Genomic DNA, 23914 nt, shown 5'->3' with positions numbered 1-23914 from the left:
AAGTTGAGTTAACTTTTCTTTTTTAGCGGTCAGTATAATTGTTTGTTGCCTTGGTCGTACACCCAGTACTCACCACTGATATGTACGTTTTATACGTACTAATCTCTCTTTCTCGAAAATGATTCTAACGAGTTCTCAAGTGTATTTGAAAGTTATTTTGTGTTTTATGGTGAATTTCAAATTTTTGGGTGCTTAATTGAGCATCGGGAGTCACTTGAAAAAAAAAACGGGAGTAAGAACAGGTCAAACGACAACTTTTGAGCAAAGTCAACAAAAATTGGAGTTGATAAACACAGCAGCGCGCCGTGCTGACCCCCTGTGCGGAGTGCTGAAGCCCATATTAAGAATGTTAATTTACCAGTTTTTAAGCGTTTTTGAGCCTTTGGATCAAATTCAAAGGCTCATATTGCTCCGAAAATCACCTTCACCATCTTTAATATTTACAATTTTCTCTTGCTCACTTTTATTTTTACTCTCAAACTTTTTGCATCTCTCATTTCTAATGCAAAAATCACATTCAAAATTAATTTTAAAACTAACAAATAAGTTTAAATACGCCCAATATCAAATTTTAAATAAATTTTTTTATTTATGTTTTTGCATGATTTTTGTAGCATGCTTTTAAATTATTGAATAACATAGTAGAATCATCGAAATTTTTTTATTTTTTTAAATCGTCAAAAAGTATAGATTTTTTTTTTAATAATTTACCATAAATCACAAAAATTACACTCCTGGCAATAAGGATTAAGAATTTGCTCTAAACTTTTAGATTCAATGGACCTCCTACGAAAATTTCCACAAATCAGTAAGTAAAGACTCTTTTTATTTTCCAACACTCTTAAAAAATATGCGTACATCTAGTTTATTTTGCATACACACCTAATCACCAAATTAGAATGTTATACAGATATTTCTATTTAAGTATTAAAAAATTTCTAAACTTCAACAGTTTATCTTCACATTTTGCTCCTTATCACCTTTATTTTTGCTATATGACACGCTCATCTCTCTCATTTTCACTCAACCACATTCGTAAGTTAAAAATCACATTAAGAATCTGTTTCCAAACTATTTCTTTTATGCATTTTGTTTACGTCTGTTATCGTGTTCATCAAAAAAAGGAGATGACTTGTGATTAGGCGCGATGAGCTACAATATTTTGTTGTTGTTGTTGTTGTTGTTGTTGTTGTTGTTGTTGTTATTTATGCAATATTTAAGCAAAAATTTGTGACAGTGATGCGCTTTGATGATCTTCACATAACAGTTTGTATAATAATATCTGTGGCATGTTTTCAATTTGTTGTTTTAGGATGCGATGGCTGGCGTTGATTTAACTTTCCTTTTTTTTTTTCTCTAATTGTTTCACAACAGGTGAAACTAGGAAATGAAATCATATCGTTAGGTGGTGAATGAGTGAGTGAGTGAGCAGTGTTGATGAAATAGAAGAGTTACTCTGCAATAACCGTTCAGATAAATGAGCTCATTCTAAAATCAACTAGTTGAGAAGCCCAAAGTCCATGGTTTTGTCAGTTTAAAATGACCGGGAATGAAGGATTTGTGAGCAACAAAGACAAGTAAAGAGACAAAGGTTAATCAAGATAGATAACGCAGATTCCCGATATTCTTACCCTCGACGAGTATTCAAAATGGTTTCTGTATATTGTGCTCTTACCTTGGTAAAATGTAGTTTTACAACCAATTTGGTAGCTATTATTTGTAAAAGGAAATGTATGCATTGTTTCCAATATCATGAGCTTCTACATTCATATGATAGTTTAGAAGAAAAAAAAAAAAAAAAAGTAAAGCAATGCTGAGACCTATTCATTTCATCAATTTCTACTCTAGTTGGTGCTAGAGTTACAATTGCTCTAAGCACTTCATTACAATCCGAATGACTTCCTAAGCATTTTGCAATTTATTAACCAGAGCTTATTTTCAATGATTTTAAGTTTTCTATATAGGGAAAATAAAAAGCAGAGGGGGAAAAAAATTTCATTCTAAATCCTAAAGTTTGGGCTTCGGGGTTCGAGGCTCTTTGGCAAAATTTGGCGGGTAAATCTTGTAATCTTCGCTCAATATTTCATCTTCCTCTTCTTCATTTTCTTCCTCTAAAACGTCTTTAGAGAACGCATCTGGATGCTCTTTGATACAGTCCTGTAGAGCCACAAATGGATTCACACAGTCCGAGCCCTGGAAAATCAATAACGGTTTAGAAAACTATTAAATAATGATCATCACTTTCTTCATGCCATATTTCCTCTCTGCTATTTGTCTCTGTTGTTACTTGTTGGGTTCAAAATAAGAAATTAGAATGGTTACAGAGGCTGATCACAGACTTCAAAAGTATAGCCGAGGCAATAGTATATGGGAATCAAAAGAAGGACATTAAAATAAACTACGTTTGTAATAACTTTGGAGACATGCTTGTAAAATTTTCCCAAACATTATCCACTCACATAGACAATATGGAATCAAAGATCGAAAAAAAAAAAAATTAAACCAGAAAGATAAACCAATAACCCCTCTAGCTAATGCATAAATCGTGATCTCTATTTATCCATCATATAGCCTCTCACAACGGCTTCTCAATAACTAAGGCAAGACGGTCATTTTTATTAGCTAAGGGTCATTATTATAGGCTTCTCAGCCTATAAATAGCCACTTAGGTTAATTAATAATATCTAGCTCTCGAAGTATAGATCGAGTATTTTGTGTGCATTCAGTTTTTAATTAATTAAAATCTGCGGAATTCTTCGGTTCCTATCATACTACAAAAAAGTAATTTATATAAATCCAATTTTGATTACCTTTTCTTCAGCTGTACTCTTGAGGAAACAAAGGAACGCCTCCGAAAACTGACCCCCGCACGGGCCGCTTCGCAGATGAGAAATGCAAGGGCAATCCAACGCCTTTTGTGCCTTATCTTCAAGAGACTGAAAGAAAAAAGTGCAAAGTTCAAGTGATTCAAAACATATTTATTCAAATGTATAAAAAAACACAAAACGAAACTCGAACAGAAAAAGATACGAGTCACTCGCTAATCACAATGAAAAAAATTAATATATTTAGTAATCTGACATGTACTCACATCCCCACCTTCCTCACCGAACGCTGCAGCTTCTGTTAATGCACGAAATAAAGACGTCAAACTCTCCACCCATTTTTTTGTTGTTTTTTTTTTTGTTTTTTTTTTATTTCGATCCAACCAACAAATAATACATCCATTACTCTCATTACAAAAATGAAACATGTATACAAAATTACTGTTTAATCGGACAAAGGTTTGACTTCTGCCCAATTTTCATCTACATAAAAGCTTGTTTAATACCACAAAAGAGTAAAATCCAATCAAATTCAAGACTTTTTTTTTTACACAGAATAGCTTACTAGTTTGGTCAATCAATTCAGTATCACTGGTTCACATTAACAATCAATTTAAATATTTTATCCTCTGTTTTTTCATAGGCCAAAGCATGATAAGCCCAAATGGAACAAGTGATGCACACAATTTTGGCAAGACTCTTCAAACAAATTTAATAAACCAAAATCTTAAAAACCCGAAGACTTCTCTCTAATCAAAACCCTATATATATACTGATACTACAACTGTTTGAATTGTAAAGTACATAGAGACATTTTCACAAACACCTAAACCGCACAACTTCTTCATTATAATGCGTAGCGTTTACAGATAAATAAGTGACTTTCATTACAAATTCTGAGAAATCAAAGAAAACTAACTAACCGGATGAGTGAGGGATTTGAAAACGAAGGAGAGCTGAGAACTGTACCGGAGATCAGAGACTCCATCGATGGAGGAGAAGAAGACGACGGTGACGGTGACGGTGACGGTGACGGTGACGAACCACGGTCACCGGAATCATCAACTCGTGACTCTGCTGATTCTGAAGCAACGTCACTTTGAACTTGACCCATCGTCTCGCCGGTTCGTCGTTGGAAAATAGAAAGCAATAAGGAGAAGAAAGTTTGGGAAGAAATGGTTTCTTTCTTCCACTTTTCCACTTGTGTATTGACGAATAATGTGTGGAATCGATATTCTAACCTATTTATATTTGTCTATTTAATTTAGAAAAATAGTTGAATTCTTCACGTTTTGGACCAATCTAACTCTCTTAAAATCGCTATAAACTACTAACTTAATCTTCCAAACCAAACAAAAAAAAGTTGAGTTATTACCGACCTAAAACGCAAGTCTTTCGGTTGAATTGAACCAATCTAATAATGTTAATATTTTAATTTTTTAGATTGCAAATATTTATATGAATGAGATTATATAATCTATTATTTAAAAGATACAGAAAATGCAACACAATCTATCATTTTTCTATAACTTAAATAAATTCAACAATGTTAAATAGACTTTATTGATTGAGAATATGTGTAGATTTAGTTAAAAAAATATGCTTAATTTTTTTTTTCCGTAAGTAGATTTTCTCAAGATAAGAAAAATACTTATATTATTTAACATAAACTTATGTTTTGAGAAAATAATTTGAAGAAACCACTCAAAACCAATCCGATTATTTTTTATTTGTTTTAATTATTTTTACCTTTCAATCGTGTTAGTTTCAAAAATAAAAAAATTAATTGTATCGGTTTGAGTTGATAGCACATGAAAAAATCGACTAACTCAAGCATATAACATGTCTTCCCTAAACTCAATACAAAACTAAATGCACAAAGAACTTAACCGTAAATATTACATGTTTGTTGTAATTGAGAATGAGTTTTTGGGCACCGGCTTTATATCAAACTTTGTGACGTCAAAATTATCATAACTATGCGAATAATCGGAGTCGTATTTCATTCTTCGGACGTGTCACGGCTATCTTTGACCGTTTGACTGTCACCACCAATGCTTTCCTCTTTTGCGTAGAGAGTTGTTCACCAATCTAGTCTCAAAGAAAGAGATATCGAAGAGTTGGGAGACAAAGAGACGCAAAGAAATAAAAAAAATATTAAATAAAAGGATAAATTAATAGTTTTAAACCTATGCAACTAATTCAAGTGTCAAAAAATAATATGTTATTATTTTGGTGAAAAGAAAATTCAAAGATGCTAATATTAGTGTCTAATTCCCAAAGTCTAACTAAAGGAAATTTGTTAAACAAAGTTACTCTTTAATTAGGCAACGGTTGACTTCTGCCCAATTTTCATCTAGTTAAAAAGCTTGTTTGATTAACAATGTTAAACCTACTCCAAACTCTAAAACCAGAGAACACCCAACTCCATTGCTAGCTGCTCCAACGGCTATGTCGGGTTAAAATTAATCCAACGGTTAAAAATTAACCAAAGAAAAAAAAATCTAAAATACTCATTGGCTGTCACATCGCCTTTAACCGTGGTGTTTTTGCTTCTTGTTTTTATTTTGACCGTGGTCTATAGTATCAATACAATTAATTGTTTCGAAGTGTATAGATACATCAAAGGTGCCGGCCGAGGAGACCCGGTCGGGCTGCTTGGCTGGAGGCGTTGGCCGGGGATGAGCTATCGTGTGGGGGCGCTCGGCTGTAGGCTTTGGCCGAGGAGGGGGGGCTGATGAGATGCGCACGAGAGTCTGGCCGGAAGGGCCGGCCGATGAGGGCTGGGCAGGATGGTCGTGCTGGAGCGCTTGGTCGAGGGCCCTTGCTGGAGCAGATCGCGCGCCGGCCGGAGGCGATGGGCCGAGTGCGACTTCTAGGAGCGGCCGACCGGACGCTTGCCAAGTTCAACCCATGTCGGAGATGGGATCTCTTGAGCGCGAGGTCATCGAGAAGGCCGAGCGATACCACAGTCTTGGTGTGCAAAGACAAATGGATCCCTCGGCCTACTAACTTCTCCCTTGTGGATCCCCCCCTTATCCCCAACGAAATAAGAGTTTCGGAGTTAAAACATTATGATGGTAAATGGAATGAAGTCTTGGTCCGAGTGCTGTTTGATATAGAGGATGCAGAGCCATTTTACGCATCCCGGAGAGCACTTCGGGGGCTGCCGACTTATTAAGGAGGCACTATTCCAAAGATGGGGAGTACTCGGTGAAGAGTGGTTACAGAGTAGCTATGGCGGCCGTTACGGACACTTGCTCCTTCGATAATTCGGCAATAATCTCTTGGTGGAACCGTCTTTGGAAGCTCTCTATTCCTTCGAAGGTGAACCTTTGCATGAAGAGTTTGTAGGGGATGGATCCCGGTGCGAACCAATTTTGCGTGACGAAGAATCATTGATGAAGACCGCTTGGAAACCTAGAAACTGTGACGCACGCCATTTGGAGGTGCAAGTGGTCTCGAAAGGTGTGGAAGCTCGCGAACTTCAAGGATTTGATTAAGGATCTTCGGGGTGAAGATATCATTAGCATCTTCATCTTGGCTGCGAACGCCGTCAAGGTACGTGATTTCGAGTTTTTTGTCGCTTTGGTGTGGAAAATTTGGAATCATAGGAACCAGGTCTTGTCGGGGAAGACCAAATAGACACCGTAAGACCTTGTGGAGTGGGCCGGCGAATTCCTTGATACCTTTAGGAAAGCAAACACGTGCGCGCCCTCGGCGGACAACGAGGCGTACGCCTGAGAGTGGTCTCCGCCGACCATGGGGGCGACTTCCATTTGTGTGGACGCAGCCATTGATGAATGATCGGGCTGGTTTGGCACCGGGTATATGCTTCGCGACAACAAGGGGTATGTCATTGCTTCGAAAATTTCGGCCCGGGATCTCCGCCTTGCTACTTCTCTTGCAGAAGCCACGGCTATCCTTAAGGGGCTTTCCTTGGCGACTAATCTTGGGATTGATCGGGGGATGGTGCAATCGGATTGCCTTGAAGTTGTTCCTGCGGTTAAAAGAAGAGTTATACCGGCCACAGAGCTTGGAACCATGTTGAACGACATCAAGGTAGCACTTCTTAACTTTTCCATATTTGATATCACCTTTCTTGTTAGATCTTGTAACACCGCGGCTCATAATTTAACTCGTTTTGCTCTTAGCTCCTTGCGCCATGTGTGAAGTCCCTAGAGACCAAAATAATACTTTGTAATCACGGTATTCTTTCGCCTTATATGTGAGAATGTTTAATGAAATTCTACGTGGTATTGCCCACGTTTCCTAAAAAAAAGATAGTTATTAAGGTTTACTATATTCTTTAGATAATGATAGCATTTTAATTTTATTAGAAATATACAACAGGCCATCAATAATATCCAACACAGGAAAGGAATCCAAAAAAAAAAAAAAAAAACCAGAAATTTGCTTTTATTAAAAAAAATAAATTCATATGATTGGATGTATCATGCTCAGCCAATCAATGCAAGCAAGGAATTCGAGAGAGACTGAGAGACTGAGTTTTGGTTTTCCCGTTGATTCCGTTTCCCCAAAGAAAGTCGGCTCTCAATCAATCTCTGAACCGAGAATGAAGAAAGAAGCAACAATGGAGGAGAGCGTTTCAGAGAAAGCTTCGATGGGAATTTGGGCAGGGCTAATCAAGACGCAGCAGAAGAACTGGAAATCTCTGTTCAGCACCAAGAAATCCAACTCCAATGTCGACCTGGACATTCTCGCCATTCCTCACCTCTCTCTCATCGCCAATTCCGTCGTCTCTCGATGTTCCAGGTTTCGCGTTCTCTTTCCCTCTCTTACTCAGGCACGCCATTTCAGTTCTTCTCTTTTCGATCTTCGTGAAATCAATATGGCTGGCATTTGTATTTCGCGTTTTCGCGTTCATTTAGGTTACTTCGTTCCTTGGGAACAGTGCTTATTCCTGAGTTTGCGTATCATTATTCGGAATAACTATGCTCATTTTCATTGAACCAGGAAAAATAGCTTTACTTGTTCTTTAGGATATTTCTTCTTCTTAAGTATGGTTTGTGAATGATTTTGGTTAAGTGAGGAATTGGAGAGAGTCCATCATTGACGGAAGGATAAAATCTTGCGAGTATAATTGGCTGACGAATTTTTCTTAAAATAATATGGTTTGATGAAACATAGTCACTGAGTTCCATTGTTCCATGAAAGAGGAATAGTGTGGGTTCTTGACTTTAATGACCAAAAAATCTCATTCCTTTTTTAATGTTCCTTTTCCTAATAAATACTAATCTCATTTATCTTCTTCCTTCTTTTTTTTTTTAAATGAAATTCTGTCTTTCCTTATTAAAAGGATCAGGATATTATTCTCCTTTTTTTTTTTGGCTGAAAACTGTGCTTGCAATAATTTAAGTTTATACTTTGTTCAATACCATGAGGCTTCTTTGAGAGTGATGCTTTGTTAGGAACCAATGTCCCCACATTATAGATTAATTAATTAATTAATCAATAATAGAAGAGGATAAACAGAACAGTTTATTATAAGCCCCAGTACCCTAAAGTTTCTAGCCAATGGCGTCATAACTAAAACTAACCAAGGCTTGTAAGATAACAGTCGTTAAAAAAGGAAACATGTTAGTGTAATTGTGAACATATATGTGCTGTGTAATTGTGAGGTTTTCATTCTCTCTGAACTTTTCTTGCCCTTCAAAACATGTTTGTATTATTGCAGAATCCTTGAGATTCCCGCTGAAGAACTACAAGACCGATTCGGAACAGCAATTCCCGAGAAAGTTACCGAACTTCCAACTTATGCAAGGAACTTTATAGAGTTTTGTTCATACCAAACTCTGCATGAATTGACCAAGAGCTCGGACTACTTGGGCGATAAGGAATTCCGTCGTTTGACTTTTGATATGATGCTTGCGTGGGATTCTCCGAGTCCTAAAAGTAAACCAGTGGAGAAAGTAAGTTTTTTGATGATCTGATAAATATTAGGCTATCCGGCGTCCATGTCTCTGTTTTATTTAAGTGGCAAAAAACTTTGGCCAATAATTTATTTTTTCCTTCCTTAAATTACCATTTTTAACTAATTTATAAGAAAATGAAAAGAAAAAGAAAATTACGGGAAAAGTACGAAGAGAAAAAGAATACTGGCCAAAGTGTCACCATCTGATTAGCATAGGGACAGTGGATTCCAAAAAGCCTGAATATTACATTCAGGTCCAAGCATTTCTTATTTATTTATTTTTTACTTTTTTTTCTATACGATCAGGATGCTAGCCCTACCAGTGACCGTGAAGTGGAGGATGATAGTGGATGGTCGCTTTTTTATTCAAGTTCGACAAACATGGCTGTTCAGGTTGTTTCTCTTTGTTCCTTTTTCCTATCTGCACTGTGCTATATTTCATTTACCTTCCAAGAACGATTGATGTACAGTACATTTCTCGTCTTATCAATTATTAGGTTGATGAAGAGAAGAAAACAGTTGGACCTGAGGCTTTTGCAAGGATCGCTCCTGCTTGTGCCGTTATCGCTGATGTAATCACTGTGCACAATCTCTTCAATGCACTCACAAGCTCTTCGAAGCATCTGCTTCATTTTCTTTTGTATGACAAGTACATAAGAAGCCTTGACAAGTACGCAATTTTCTCTCTCTCACTGTTTTTTTATTATTTATTTATTTTTATAGATGCTGTAATCTTCAAACTTTTGCTAGCATTCCCCTTATGCACAAGTTATTTTCCACTTTGTTTGTGATTCCCTAGCATTGATAGCTGAATCGCAAATAACAGCATACCAACAAATGAATCTAATGCTTGTATCAGTAGAAGCCGTTTGTTGTGATTTAGATTCTGCGGGGAGTACATCATTTTTATTTATTCTTCTTTTCGTTTGTAGTGAGAAAACATCATGCGCAGAGTTCAAATAAGTTATAGCTATCTGCTATCTTATCCAAAACCATAAACCAGTGTCGCTGATTTTATAGTTTAAATCACATGAAATTTATATCTAAATGGTGTTATGTCCCCAAATTCGGTCGCCCCTGATTTTGGTTTATCTATCGTGGTTTTTTCAGGGTAATCAAGTTTTCGAAAAATGCTTCGCTATCTTCTAGTGGGAATCTTCATCTTCCTGAGGGAGAATTCGTCCTTGATGTTGATGGTACAGTTCCTTTTCAACCAATTCTGCAGCATATTGGTCTCGGTGCTTGGCCTGGTAAGTCATTGCATTCTGTGATATTACTCATCATGTCGATCATATGACTGAAGTTTTGTCCAAGTGGGATTTCCTTTGTTGGATATATGCCTTTTGGTGAAAAGGCTCTCTTAAAAAAGATTTTCCTGTTACCACTCATTTATACTGGGGGTTTTCTGTGTTTTTGCATGAGGGGACTCTAGTTATAAATAATTTATTTCATGGTCCCCAAATGTTTTGCTCACGATTGAAGACATTTAACTAGATTATACAGACGCCGCTCTACTCCAACTCTAAAAAAAGTAATCATCTACACATTTTGAAAGGTGTTATCCTCATTTTTCATAATTAAGATACTTTTTTGTAGCTCTAGATTATGTAGGCATTTCATTTTAGTTAGTTGATTATATTTCCTACTTTTCTTTTCCAGCCAGACAAAAAACGTATATTTAAAACAATTTGGGATTGCATTAGTGCTGAACTTCCTCCGTAAATTTTGTAATGACCGACTGATATTGTTGGTCTAGTTTTTCATCTGAGGCGGCAATGTGTGGGCATACATGTTGGTTTGGCTTCTTTTTGGTGAATTCTTAATCTTTTATTTGCTCACGTAATTTTTTTTCCATGTATATCTCATTACTGTTGTGGTATACTTTGACGTTTGTAGCCGTTCCACAGTCTGTAATATAGTACATGTCTCTTCTTAGGGAAGTTGACACTGACCAATTATGCTCTGTACTTCGAACCATTGGGAGTCGGGTCGTACGAAAAAGCTGTTAGGTACGATCTTGCAGCGGATTTGAAGCAGGTCATCAAACCCGATTTGACCGGGCCGTTGGGTGCTCGTGTTTTCGATACAGCAGTTATGTACAAATCAACATCTACGTATGTCACCACTTCTTATTATCATACAGTTTAGAGCACATCATGCAAAACTAATATTTTAAATAAATATTAGTCTAAGTTCATTCTGTAATGTTTTTGCAGAGCAGATCCTGTTTATATGGAACTAACTGAACTGAAAGGGAATTCCCGCCGAGACTATTGGTTGGATATTTGTCTCGAAATCCTTTACGCGCACAGGTTTATCCGGAGAAACAATCTCAAAGAGATTGAAAAATCGGAAGTGCTTGCCAGGGCTATTCTGGGAATCTTCCGTTACCATGCAGTCAGAGAAGCTTTCCAGTTTTCCTCGTCGCATTACAAGACCTTACTCCCCTTTAACCTAGCCGAGACACTTCCAGGGGGAGATCTTATTCTCGAAACTCTTTTGGTTCGACTGAACCTTTTGAATTCCGATTCCGAATTGCGACGCAGTGATTCTGGGAGTCCGAATGCAAGAAATCAGCCGAAACTGTCTCCAACTTCACTTCTGGCGCTTCAACAGTTTGGGCTTGTTCTGCAAAAAGACGTAGTCTACGAAGAAGGTTCGGTCGGAGATGTTTGTGTTGGCGAGATCAATCCCTTAGAAGAGTCAGTCAAACAATCGCTGTCGGACACATTTAGTGCTGAAGCGGCCCAGGCCACAGTTGACCGAGTCAAGGTCGAAGGAATTGATACCAATATCGCAGTCATGAAGGTAAATCGTGAATAACTCTAGTTTGTTGTCCTTTCATGTCAAGATTTTCTTTATCTTCCGAGTCTAATTTTATTCCCAAATGAATATACTGTTTTACATCCATTTTCAGTGGTTGCATATGATTGATCAGATTTAATTGGTTACCAAGTTTACTGATTTACATTCTCAACGAAAGCTACAGAAGAAAATTATTGAGCTAAATTAAGAAGTCCCAAGTGACTTAAGAATGATATAGTGGGACTAGAGTGTCTAGTAACTTCAAACTATGTTACCTTACAAGGCAATGGGGGTCTTTTTGCTCTTGTGATTCTCATTACTCCTCTTTTTTTGGTATACATATCTTCAGGAACTACTTTTCCCAGCTCTCGGAGTGATAAGCCGGGTCCAACTTTTTGCTTCATGGGAAGACCCTTATAAATCGGCTGTATTTCTGGTATTGGTCTGCTGGTCCGTGATAAGGTCTGTCGCAATACATAATATTGATTCGAAGACGAACTTTTCGATTAGTGTGACTGACTTAAAACAAACGAAGAAAAATAACGTAAAGGTTTGGCCGAATCTTTTGATGTGCAGTGGGTGGATCAAATACGTTTTGCCGTGTCTTTTTCTGTGCGTTGCGGGTCTTATGCTTTGGAAAAGGCATTTCAACAAAGGGAAGCCTCTTGAACCTTTCAAAGTCAAATCTCCACCGAACCGAAACGCCGTCGAGCAGCTTCTGACTTTACAAGACGCCATCAATCAAATGGAAGCATTGATTCAAGACGGGAATATCGTTCTCCTCAAGATAAGAGCCCTACTTTTTGCAGTTCTTCCACAGGTACCATTTATAATTTAAAAAAAAAAAGAAAAAAGAAAAAAAAGGATCCATTAAGAAAATAGCCAACTTAAACATTTGACATTGCTAAATAGCCAACGTTTGGGAAATCTTAGATAAATAACCATTTTCAGACGTAAATCTTAAGTAAATAACCATTTTCATATACCAAACGTTGGCTATTTACCTAAGATTTATGTTTGAAAGTGGCGATTTACCTAAGATTTACCAAACGTTGGCTATTTAGCAATGTCAAACGTTTAAGTAGGCTATTTTCCTAATTTTTTGAAAAAACAAAATTATCATTTGACTACAATTATCTCAGAGTAAAAAAAGAAAAATGAAATTAGATTGAACGCATATTTCAAATAATTTTTTTTTTTTTTGCTCTTTTAGCTAAATAGTCGTCGAAATTAATGGATTTGCAAATTAGTCAAAGGTTTGTCTACTATGTTTCAATAAATTTTTTACCCTATGATTAATTTTTTGAAAGTGATAAATTGATTATCTCGATGTAAAAAAGAAAATTGAAATTAGATTGAAGGCATATTTCGAATAAACGTGTTTTTTTTTTTGGCAGGCAACGGATAAGGTGGTTGTGTTGCTTGTTGTCTTGGCGGGGTTATTTGCGTTCTTGCCGTTTCGATACATACCTCTTTTGGTGTTTATTGAATATTACACGAGGGATATGCCGTACCGGAAAGAGAGCAGTGACAAGCTTGTAAGGCGAGTTAGAGAATGGTGGGTCCGAATCCCAGCCGCGCCTGTTCAGCTCGTTAAGCCTCAGTCTAGTAAGAAAAAGAAAGCCTAGTTTAGATTAAAAGCGCCAATACATTTCTGGACAATGTTACAGTTGTGTCATTTATGTTGTTTTTAGTTTTTACATAACTCAGCTGTCGTTGCTCATTTCCACCCAAAACTGTATTTGTAGTGTTAATCGTTGACTCCATTATTTTTATATAAATATTTAAGTACGTACTAGTCTTCTTCAGTATGCAATTCATAGAGTTGTGTTGTACGGGCAGTTTTTGAGCGGAAAATCACGGTACAGACAACCAATCCGACCTATGAAGTTCGGTCCGGTGGTCTGTTCGATTTTTTTTTTCATTCATTAACATAGATGACGAAAAAAATGAACGGCTAATTCAAAGCTTTCACTAACTAGAACAATGAACGGCTAGGAAACAATCGGGTGTGTAAAATTCTGTATTAGTGCATACCTACGAATTTTTTTAAATAGAGCTACAAAATTAAATGAAAATAAATATTCTATCGCATAAATGTGCTGAAATTAAAAAAAAAAAAAAAAAAAAACAACACCCGGAAGCGATTATGTTCTAAAGTTTAAACTGATGATTTGAGAAAGAAGAAAAAAATAAAAACTATAAACTAGTGTTCCTGATAGTTACATAGTCATAGTCATATCAGTCCATAAATAGAGCACATGAGAATTTATAGAGCCAGAATATGAAACATATCTGGTATCCCTTATAAACCCACAAACAAGTTTCAAAGATCAAGTACATTCCATATATCAGTTAAAAAAAGAAGAAAGAAAAAATAAATCTCATTGCTTGTATAGAAGGAAAAAAAGAATAAAAAAAGAGAGGTTAGTAATGTGGCTGATCCAATCATGTATGACTATCAACTTCTACAACTGATTCAAAGCTTCACTAATAACTAGAACAATGAACGGCTAAGAAATAATTGGGTCTACGAAATTCTATACAACTAGTGCATACCCACGAAGATAAGTAAAAACCCAGGACTGAACGAGAATATCGAAAAATACTATACAAATATTGCATCAAACATTCTCCGGCCAAAACTGCCTCATGAACGCTTTCTCAAGTTCCTTCTCTTCGAGCATTTTCTCAAACGCCAGCCTCTTCCTCATCCTTTTCGTGAGCTTGGGTTTTTCAGGGCGCGCTACCTAATTTAATTATTAACGTTAACAAATTAAATAAATAAATAAAATGTAACAGATTCAGGTCATGACTAAAAAAATTAAATAAGGATTACAGCAGGTTTATAAAAGGGGCAAACAAATTATACCGATTGCGTTATACATTTTTTCCATGTGCGATGTTTTATTAGAAATTTAGAATTGTACGGTGGCTTTACCTAAAATACAAATACATTAAGAACACACGACTTCTTAAAAATCTACGACTAACGGAAAATCAATCCAATAGCCATCCCTACCTTGTCCCTCATAATCCATAGTTCAAACTTCAAACACCGTTTATCTTTCTAATTTTACACAACACATTATTTTTTCCTTTCTTTTTCTTTTTTTCTACATTGTTTTTTTACGGAAATTTGAACTAGAGAAAAGCCAAGCCATTTTTTCTTTATAGCAGAAACAAGACCTGTTCATAGAGTAAACAAAAAATCACCTTGATTGGCTTTGCAACGATGGGTTTCTTAGGTGTCGGTTTCTGATTCACTTTCTCGGCTCCAAGGCCGCGTTTGTTATTTTTCAAATGCGCTTCAACAGGTTCCAACCTTCCCTGTTCATACAACCAAGTAAGCTCTTCGTAAGAATTATACAATACACGTAAAAAAAATCAAATAACAAAACCAAGCCCGTAACCACAGGAACTCAAAAACATTTATATGGGGTTACATCAATGAACGCAAAATCAATTCTAGCACTCGCTATGGTCTCTCACCCCCATAAAATCGGTATATATGCATCATCTGAAGAGAATACGAAACAAAATTATTGCTAATTGTAAGCTATTTATGCAATTTTTAATAACCCTTAAAAACCAAGAAAGCTTTAGTAAAAAAAAAAAAAAAAAAAAAAAAATCAACCTGAATTGCATTTGGTGCACTTGGAGAAAATCAAGTCCGAAACTTGTTCAACTTTCGTTTTCCTAAGAATATATAGAACGAAAAAACAAATTCATACTCTGCTAGCGCCAATAATACCTAAAATAAAGCACAAATATTCGTTACACAAGCCAAGCCTAGAATTAAAAATAAACTCAAAAGTACAAAGCGAAAACGGAAAGAAAAGGATAAAGATAAACAAGTCACCTGCTCAGAAACCCCAAGACCAGTTCCTTCTTTCCATCCATGTTTCTTCAAGAGCTACATAGCATTAAAACCAAAGCCAAGTTAAAGATCATCAAACCAAAACCAGAATATACACTCTGATGAACTAATCAAGAAAAAAATAAAATGTGTAGGGTTCAAGAATACAAACCTTGAAGCCAATATTTGAGGAATTAATCGCAGCATCTGAGCCAGTCTGACCATCCAAGTCCTTTTCCATTATTCCTAACAAAGCCAAAGCAAAATTAGGCGTTGTCGAGATAGGAAACGTGAAATCTTTATGGTTCTGATTTATCGTGTTTCGCTTAACTGTGCTTTCCTCGATATGTAAAGAAAAAAAAAAAAAAAAAAAAAAAAAAAACTACAAAATAATTCATAATTTTTTAGTATTTCAAATTTAAATTCTTTAATGTATATTATCAATTCGTACCGAATTCCGCATGCAGTAATATTAAAGCTCGATAATTTTATGCGAAACTGAAATTTACGCTCATAACATACCAGCTTCAAGGAATTCCGATCGACTTGTTGTTGCCCTTTGAGCGAAGACCACGAATTTTTTTATATTTTTTATTTAAATAATAAGACCACGACTCGTTGAGCGTTAAATCTTCGAAACGGGAAAGGATGAAATTTGCTTCTTCTCCTCCTTTTTCTTTTCTTATTTAGAGAGAGAGAGACAGAGAGGGGAATTTGGCTTATATAGATCATCCATGAAGCGAAATTGAATTGAACATTATAAATTGAAAAAATTGTATAAAAATAATCATTTGAAACTAATATATTAATAAAATAATCAAAATTACGTTATTTAAAAGAAATTCAGCTAAAAATTACAATATTTATAAGAATTAATGACATTTTTGGCCCCTCGTCTATGGTCTCTTTAACACCTTGGTACCTGATGAAAAAAACATGCCATTTTGATCTTTTATGATAATCAAATTTTCAATTATAATCCTTCTGTTACTTTTAGTGTCAAAATAGACAGAAAATGCTTACGTGTCGAATAAAAAGAGTGAAGTTATTAAAATGCCCTTCTCAGTTATACAATATTGACTTTTTTTTATTTTTTTTTCAAGTTTGATTGAATTAATTTGGGAAATTATTAATTTCATTTTCCAATTTTCGTTTTAATTTCTCTTTCACCGAGAACCTCAAATTCAACACCAAGCTATGGCGATTACGGCGGCGGCTAGCCAAAACACCGCCGCCCGAGCTCCGACCGGAGATGCGCCGCCGAAGCAAGTGGCTCAGGCAATGGAGCGGCTCTCCCACGCGGCTCGGCTCATCGCCGACGTCCGGCTCTGCGCCGACAGGCTTCTAGAAGCGCTCTTCGTGGCGGCTCAGCCTCACCAGAGTAACAAGCCGATTCACTTGTTCCAGAATGAAGACGCTTCCATGCGTCAGCATCTTCAAGACCTCCGATCAATTGGTACGAATGAAATCGAAAAAAAAAATCTCGACCTAGGGTTTGGTTTTTAGCGTTGAGTATGTGTTTTGGAATCGGATCGCAAAATCAAATACTTTTTTTGCTGTGTTTGTGAAATCAGGGAAACAGTTGGCTGAATCTGGAGTTCTGAACGAATCGCTTCGGTCTCGGAGCAATTCCTGGGGATTGCACATGCCATTGGTCTGCCCCGACGGCGCTGTGGCGAGCTCTGTGGCGCGCGACGCCTCCAGATGAGGGCTCTGAGCTGCGATGGGTCTTCAGCGTCTTCGTCGCCCAGCAAGTCGAAGGGATTCATGGTCGCCATTCTCTTCGATACAACAAGAGAGATTCAAGAGCTCAAATCCTAGCTTAGCCAAACCTCCATGGATAGTCACAGCCCCGAACCCCAGTCACAGTCCCGCCGCCCGAGGTCCCGATAGTCACAGCCCCGCCGGTGACGAACCTGGTTGCTTCTCCGCGCCGGCGATCGAAAAGCCCCAAATTGAATGTGGGTTTCTGATGTGGGTTCTGGTTTCTGAGTCTCACCATGTTGGTACATACAAGCCCACGTATAAAAATTTCATCTTTTTCACCTCCGCCACCTGAATCATTTAAATGAATAAGATTTCTGAAGTGGGTTTCTTGTCTTGTTTTTTGTTCTCGTCTCTCAGATGGACCTGTTCGACGTGGAGGCCGGCGCGTGGCTCCGGAGCCGGTGCGTTCCCGACGGCGGGTGCGTGGTGGAGCTTTGACGGTCGTTCTGGAGCTTCGACGGTCGACGGTCGGTGGAGCTGTCGTTCTGTTAATTGTTCATTTATTTACTCTGAAATTCTATTTACTTAAATTCTTAAATCAAAGGAAATGAAATGAAATATAGGTGAGACATAATTACCCTCCACAATTCGCACACGTGACTTGCACGTGATGAGTATCCGCCAATTTTGACAGAAAAATTAACAGAAGTACCAAATATGAAAATTGCCTGGTCATAATGGGCCAAGACTGCAGGGTTTTTTCATCAGAGACCAAGGTGTTAAAGAGGTCAAAGACGAGGGGCCAAAAATGTCATTAATTCTATTTATAATTATTATAAACTATTTATCACTTAAAAATACTATTACAAATGTCAATTTTTTTAAACTTGAATTTATGTACCTTATGATTATTTTATTAATTTGATTATTTTGCGAATTAATTATTTTAAATTAGTTATTTAGCACAATTTTTTTTATTCATTATTTAACACAAAGAAGGTTCTTTTCATTTTAAGAAGAAAAATTTCATATTGTAAACTTGATAATTTAGTAAATTTTATAGTTAAATTTGCTATTTAAAAAAAGAGCGGGTTATGTATCTAGCCCAAACAGTCCATATTTTAACATATTTAGTAAATTAGTCAATTTGTTATAATAACATTTCAATAATACTCTTAAGAATTAATATTATTAACTATTAGAGTAAATAATATCAAGAACGGTAACAAGAAAAATATTAAATTTCATTAACGGTAATAAGAACAACATTAAATCTAATTAACCGTAACAAGAACAACAATAAATCTTATTAATTGTCATCTCCGCATCTACGGCGCCGGAATCCGAGTTTTCATCGAAGTTTCAAAAGAGAAATCCCAATATTAGCTTCCGATCCGATCGACACCGTTAACCGGATCACCTCCGAAGTTTCTCCATTCTCCAGTAAAGTATCGCTCGTCTACATCGAAAACGAGATCTTGACATTCGGCGTCGAAGCTATAAAATCTCAGCTTCTTCCGGTGATTTCAAGATTGGACTTGCGACCTTCAAACGGTCGGATCGGTGCAGCCATGGGACTCGCTGATGTTCAAGATCGTTTCTGGAGGAGGATCATCACGGTTAATATGCATAATTGGACTTGCGACCTTCAAACGGCCAAATCGGCGCAACTGCGAAACTCGCCGATGTTCGAAATCGTTTTCGGAAGAGATTCGTTATAATTAATCAAATTAATTGTGACAGTTGATTGGATTAACTCTCGAAATAAAAAAAAACCCTAGAATTTGAAACAAAATTACCTCACCGCCAGATTCGCCTCCCACCGATTCTAGATCCTTCGAAAACATCGACAAAAGCCCGGACTCACCCTCATCAATCTCTCCGTTGCGAAATCAAACCTCGTCGCTGTCGAATCGTGGCCGAACACGTGGATCTTGTCCCGATGCTTCCGCCGCCGATCGCGATCCCGAATCACGTCGGAGATCATCCGCGGTGGAGGACGTCGTAGCAGAGCGCAACGACGATATCCTTTGCCACCGCGACGCAGAGGAGGCTCAGGCTCTGCTTGCAAATCTAAGCTCTGACGAATTGAAGCTTTGCAAATCTAAAATTCGATGAAAGCATAATGAAAGTGACGGGAATGAAAGAGACGGAGAAGTAAGTTAAATTCATTTAAGGGCTAACTTGGAATCATAAAAAAATGGGCTATTCCTTTAAATAGTTGGATAATTGGGCTACTTATTTAAACTCACCTCTACCAAGAGGCTAATTATTTACAAATCTCTTAAAAATATATGAACTTAGACTCTTTTTATTTAATTTTTTGACTCTAGCATAGATGAAAAAGTTGAATTTCATTGCGAATAATCGTAAAAATTAAGAAATATTGACTTTTTAGTAACAACGAGTCGATGTTGTTATAATTTTAATGATTTTAATTTTTTTCGTGATTTTTTTTTATTTTTATGTTTTTTTTTTTTGTGATAAATTGCCATGATTTACGATAGTTTGGGATGAAAATCAGGATTAAATAATAAATGGTCAACATGGACTACAAATCGTTGTTGTTATTGATTTCAATAACTTCCGATTCTTTACGGTTGTTTGCGATGGTGCGATAATTTACAATTATTTGTATTACTAAATATAATTTAGTTTAAATGCTTGTAGATGTATTTTTATTTAAAAAATAGATAAAATAATAATTTCAGATATTATTAAACTAACCACTAATTAAAGTATTTGACTCATGAAATTCCTGTAAGAAAGAAGGTAAGACAATGAAATTTATAATAATAATAAAATTAGCTCAAGCATATAACTTTCACTCTAATAACACACCGGCATTTCCTACCATTCCGATTTCAGGGAAGAAAAAAAAAACTCCCGATTGTTACTCGGCATATAAAGCAAGGGATTGCCATTAGAGCATAGTAAAACCCAACCACTGGAAACTAGGGTTTCTACAAAGCTGATCAAAATCAACAACTTTTGTGTATCACAGAGAGAGAGAGAGAGAGAGAGAGAGATGAGCGATGGTGAGAGAAGAAAGCCGAGGCGACTGAAGGGCCACAAAGCCACCGCCACCGCCTGTATTTCGTCACGTGACACTCCCGGTCTCGTCCTCACCGCCGGCGAGGTAAACGACCTCTATATGGACTTGATTGTATCTCCGACGAGCTGTTTTTGACTAATGTATTTCGCAATTGGAACAAGGTTTAGTTTTCTTCGGTTTCGAAATTGAATTTTGATTTCAATGTATGTGTATATATAGGATGGTTGTGTGTGCTGGTTCGATATGCGTTGCGAAGATGCTGTGCAGATCATGGAAGTTGGCAAAGAAGCTATTTCGTCCATTTGTTTCAAGTCTGGTAATTTGTTCTTAATCTCTCCATTTATTCCCCTAATCCTCTGAGACTGAGTGAAAGATTCAGAGGAATATTATACAGTCTCGTTGTTTTGAGTATATGTATAGCTTTGTGTTAATGCATTTGTAGCTTACTTACATTGAAGCTTGAACTTGAGTTTTTAAGTTCTTTAATTTTTCTTTTTTTTTTTTCTTTTTCCCCTGATGAAGGTCATCTTTTATGACTGTTTTTTAGAAAGAAAAAAACATGAATAAACGCAACACATTACAACCTGGATTACACTAGGCCGATTTCTAATCAAGTCGGCAAAAGTAATATCACTGAACAACATGACACGAAGAGAGTCGTGTCAACTATTAGTTTTTGCGTTTGTTCATCTTGGGTTTTCGTTATTTAATATAATATAACAGACGACGAGGTGTATAGTGAGACTGACTTAGTTTCACATAGAGGACTATACTTATTATTGTGCCCTTGTTTCTGGTAATATCATGAGAAGGCCTGTAGGAATTTTTCAGTGCGATTATTTTAGACAATACAGTTGGTTTGTTATGCTGTTTCCTCTGTTCTGACGGTGATTTTTTTGGCTTAAACAGGAAATGAAAAAGTCATTTACTTGTCCTCGGGAAAAGAAGTGAGGAGCTTTGATATTCAATTGGTAATCCCTGCCAGAAGTTGATGGGAGCTATAGGAGTTGTGATTTTGTTTTGGTCACTATTGGTGTTGTTTTGTAGTATAATATTTATTATCTAAAAGAATATCCATTGACTTTTTTCGCAGCCCGCCTCGTCAAAACCACTAGAGAGTTACGAGTATAATAAGGAGGAGATAAATCAGGTAGGAATAATCTCAATTACATTCTTGTGGAAGAGTACACAGATCTCGTGACTAAATATCATAATAAGTTCTAACATACCTCCAAATAGTTAAATGAATAGCAATGCTCATGAATTTTTCTTGAAAAGCCCATTCTTGTTCTTCTTGATTTAGAAGCACAAATATCATTTATATTACTGTATCTTAGGCCATTGCACTTGGTGCAGTTTTGATTCTACGAGTGATAAGAAATAAAATTCTATGTTGGCATGGAATCACTATCATGGAAACTCAATCATTTACGTTACCGTTTATATTATATATCATAGGCCGTTGTACTTGGTGAATTTTTTGTTCTACGAGTGATGAGAAATAAAATTCCAGTTTGGGATTGAAACAAACTCAATTACATCTGTTCATGCTAGTACTTACTTCTCGATGCTCAATCCTTACAACCCAGATTGCGTGCAACCTCAAGTCTTCTTTTCTGGCCGCCGCTGATGACTCTGGGGATCTAAAGGTTATTACCATAATGTGTGTAGTAGCTGCGAAATTTGGAGGGGGTTTTTTTTTTTTTTTTTTTTTTCATTGTGCTTATGTGGATCGTTACAATCACTGTGGCAGATTATAGACATCAGTCAGAAATGTCTGTATAAAACACTAAGATCTGGCCATACAAGTGTATCCTCTCATCTTGGACTACCTTTCACTTTTCCTTGCTTCCAATAATCTTTCTTTCATTTTAGTCCGCCTAAAGATTTCCACATCGCCGCCTTTACCACGTTTTATAGATATGTAGCAGCGTTCAATTCCTTCCGTGGAGGCCATGGGAAGGTGTTCATTATTAAATTTAATATTGTTTTTGACCATTTCACTAGTTTTTTCATGAATGGTCTTCATTTGATATGTCTTTACTACCAAACACCATACATGTCGGCTAATTTTTTTTTTGTGTAATTATGTCACACTCAACACACGTTTGACTACCGATTATTCTTTCTCTGTTTTCTTAGTTATCACTGGAGGGCTGGACTCCAAACTAGTGATGTGGGACTTTTCCAAAGGTCGACCATCCAAAATCGTGGATTTTGGTTAGTACTCTTTTTTAGTCGAATATTGAGAGCCATGATTTTTTTGTTTTGTTTTTTGTTTCTGATTTTTATTTACCTACAGGTCTTCCGGATAACAGTGGTAGTAGTGCGGGGCAGTGTTACAATCCGGCTTTTATTCATTCAATTACTGTGCCGGACATGGAAATGATAGACAGAACTGGGAAGATTTGTACGGTCGCGAGAGGGGACGGAGTTGTTGATGTCATCCATATCGAAACAGAACTCGCCGCCATTCAGTCAAAAAGCTCTTCGGGTTCCAAAAGTAGGCAGAAAAACAGAAACAAAGCGAGCGGTGAAGAAATTGAGGAACAGAACAGAAGAAAAAGGCTGCACTTGGACTACTCGATCGGAGGCCACGTCGCTGCAGTGTCTTGTGTGTAAGTTGTTTACATTTTATCGTGTAAGAAGAAGAAAGTTGTGTAAAGAAATCAAAATTGTTATTCAATTGTGTAAATTATCCCAGGGCGTTTTCGCAATTCGGCGAGAGAGGAAAGTTCATAATTTCGGGTGGAAATGACAAGTGTGTGAAAGTATGGGATTGGTTGAGATTTCGTGATCCAGAAGAAACTGGTGGCATTGCAAAGGACATGCTACGACTGAACATCGATATGAGCAAAAAAGTGAGTTATTGTTGTGGTCCTATAGAAATTTTCCTTAATTTAGTTTTAATCATAATTCGGATCTCTTACTCCGCCCAAACGTAATATTTTGGCAGGTTAATTGGCTCTGTACGACCCCGACGGAATCGGATAACCTCGTGGTTTGTGACACGACCAAAGTGGTAAAGGTCTATTCGGTTTCATAGATTTTCTTTTTTAGATTCCAGACTCATGTTTGACCCAGGGAAATAGTTTAGCTTACATTGTGTTTAGCAGACCAGTTTCTTCACATTAGCGCAGATTTAGCGGCTTATTAACTTGGTTTCAACATTATCAGCATCATCTCACCGTTTAGAAAAGTTTCAGCAAGGTAATGAATGAGAACAGAAATCGTGCCCGTTTTCGCCATCAAAGTCTTCCGGGGCTGTGTCAAAATTCACATTGTGTTGCGTATTTTTAAAATTAAATGATATGAACTTAGGTTTTAAAAAAATTGAGGTACGTCCGTAAATAATCAATCTATAATGTGTGTATGCAAACACCTAATGTTTAAATAGTGAGTGACATGTGAAACATGAGAACTGTAACTAACCAGAAGAATTTGTGGAATAATAGTTCAGTGATCTTAAAATTCACAAAATGTGTAGCGGTTTAATTTTGAATTTTTTTAGTGCTAAACCTTGGAAAAGAAATTGATTTAGGGAAATTCTTAGATTACATACAATTAAATACTCCAAACTTTTTTTTTGTTTTTTTTTAGTTTAAGTCAGAATTAAAAACTCTAAAGCTACACTAACAAAATAAGATCATATTTATGAGAATCAGTGTGGTGGACAATGAAAAAAAAAAAAAAAAATTCTATTGTACACTACACACTAATGAAAAAAT

At 36.6% G+C, this 23914-nt stretch overlaps 4 protein-coding genes and 1 pseudogene across 5 annotated transcripts; 3 read left to right on the top strand and 2 right to left on the bottom strand.

The window, feature by feature from the left end:
- Positions 1–1803: 1803 nt before the first annotated feature.
- Positions 1804–4041, bottom strand: MIA40 (Cox19-like CHCH family protein). 2 transcript variants are annotated; one of them, XM_089616728.1, is made up of 4 exons: positions 3795–4041; positions 3092–3123; positions 2811–2936; positions 1804–2193 (listed from the first exon to the last, which is right to left on the bottom strand). In XM_089616728.1, exons 1-4 carry the CDS (start codon positions 3937–3939, stop codon positions 2008–2010), a joined length of 489 nt encoding a protein of 162 aa, XP_089472854.1. In that variant the 5' UTR covers positions 3940–4041; the 3' UTR covers positions 1804–2007. The 2 variants fall into 2 exon arrangements, with proteins under 2 accessions (XP_089472854.1, XP_089472855.1); XM_089616729.1 differs by having other exon boundaries at positions 1804–2157.
- Positions 4042–7223: 3182 nt separating this feature from the next.
- On the top strand, positions 7224–13356 carry LOC149394314 (polygalacturonase inhibitor (DUF639)). Its single transcript, XM_089616726.1, has 10 exons — positions 7224–7601; positions 8524–8758; positions 9067–9153; positions 9258–9430; positions 9871–10010; positions 10697–10874; positions 10977–11568; positions 11915–12027; positions 12142–12385; positions 12963–13356. The coding sequence occupies exons 1-10, from the start codon at positions 7267–7269 to the stop codon at positions 13191–13193; spliced, it is 2328 nt and encodes a 775-aa protein (XP_089472852.1). The 5' UTR covers positions 7224–7266; the 3' UTR covers positions 13194–13356.
- A 382-nt stretch (positions 13357–13738) lies between these two features.
- Positions 13739–16108, bottom strand: LOC149394313 (D111/G-patch domain-containing protein). The gene is made up of 5 exons (XM_089617485.1): positions 15947–16108; positions 15597–15670; positions 15428–15481; positions 14782–14895; positions 13739–14315 (listed from the first exon to the last, which is right to left on the bottom strand). Exons 2-5 carry the CDS (start codon positions 15663–15665, stop codon positions 14190–14192), a joined length of 363 nt encoding a protein of 120 aa, XP_089473611.1. The 5' UTR covers positions 15666–15670; positions 15947–16108; the 3' UTR covers positions 13739–14189.
- Positions 16109–16621: 513 nt separating this feature from the next.
- LOC149394312 (mediator of RNA polymerase II transcription subunit 27 pseudogene) lies at positions 16622–17278 on the top strand (annotated as a pseudogene).
- A 2674-nt stretch (positions 17279–19952) lies between these two features.
- LOC149394311 (Transducin/WD40 repeat-like superfamily protein) lies at positions 19953–23704 on the top strand. Its single transcript, XM_089616608.1, has 11 exons — positions 19953–20270; positions 20406–20502; positions 21096–21157; positions 21280–21336; positions 21776–21835; positions 21940–21996; positions 22107–22149; positions 22329–22406; positions 22489–22804; positions 22891–23047; positions 23143–23704. Exons 1-11 carry the CDS (start codon positions 20160–20162, stop codon positions 23230–23232), a joined length of 1128 nt encoding a protein of 375 aa, XP_089472734.1. The 5' UTR covers positions 19953–20159; the 3' UTR covers positions 23233–23704.
- The last annotated feature ends 210 nt before the right edge of the window (positions 23705–23914 follow it).

This window comes from Urtica dioica, chromosome 6 (genome assembly GCF_054948205.1).
Source record: "Urtica dioica subsp. dioica isolate 48M chromosome 6, U.dioica_male_clone48M_v1_H2, whole genome shotgun sequence".
Taxonomy (NCBI): domain Eukaryota; kingdom Viridiplantae; phylum Streptophyta; class Magnoliopsida; order Rosales; family Urticaceae; genus Urtica; species Urtica dioica.
This window is presented reverse-complemented; position numbering and strand designations above follow the sequence as displayed.

Excerpts from the sequence above, each read along its gene's own strand:
- LOC149394311 (XM_089616608.1), top strand. The coding sequence starts at position 20,160 with ATGAGCGATGGTGAGAGAAGAAAGCCGAGGCGACTGAAGGGCCACAAA. Across the intron at positions 22,805-22,890 it reads GTCGCTGCAGTGTCTTGTGT|GGCGTTTTCGCAATTCGGCG; the intron begins GTAAGTTGTTTA and ends AAATTATCCCAG. Across the intron at positions 23,048-23,142 it reads ACATCGATATGAGCAAAAAA|GTTAATTGGCTCTGTACGAC; the intron begins GTGAGTTATTGT and ends ATATTTTGGCAG.
- LOC149394313 (XM_089617485.1), bottom strand. The coding sequence starts at position 15,665 with ATGGAAAAGGACTTGGATGGTCAGACTGGCTCAGATGCTGCGATTAAT. Across the intron at positions 15,482-15,596 it reads CCTCAAATATTGGCTTCAAG|CTCTTGAAGAAACATGGATG; the intron begins GTTTGTATTCTT and ends AATGCTATGTAG. Across the intron at positions 14,896-15,427 it reads GTCTTGGGGTTTCTGAGCAG|GGAAGGTTGGAACCTGTTGA; the intron begins GTGACTTGTTTA and ends TTGTATGAACAG.
- LOC149394314 (XM_089616726.1), top strand. The coding sequence starts at position 7,267 with ATGATTGGATGTATCATGCTCAGCCAATCAATGCAAGCAAGGAATTCG. Across the intron at positions 10,875-10,976 it reads ATGTACAAATCAACATCTAC|AGCAGATCCTGTTTATATGG; the intron begins GTATGTCACCAC and ends ATGTTTTTGCAG. Across the intron at positions 12,028-12,141 it reads GTCTGCTGGTCCGTGATAAG|TGGGTGGATCAAATACGTTT; the intron begins GTCTGTCGCAAT and ends TTTGATGTGCAG.
- MIA40 (XM_089616728.1), bottom strand. The coding sequence starts at position 3,939 with ATGGGTCAAGTTCAAAGTGACGTTGCTTCAGAATCAGCAGAGTCACGA. Across the intron at positions 3,124-3,794 it reads GATGGAGTCTCTGATCTCCG|AAGCTGCAGCGTTCGGTGAG; the intron begins GTACAGTTCTCA and ends GTGCATTAACAG. Across the intron at positions 2,194-2,810 it reads AGAGTACAGCTGAAGAAAAG|GGCTCGGACTGTGTGAATCC; the intron begins GTAATCAAAATT and ends TTGATTTTCCAG.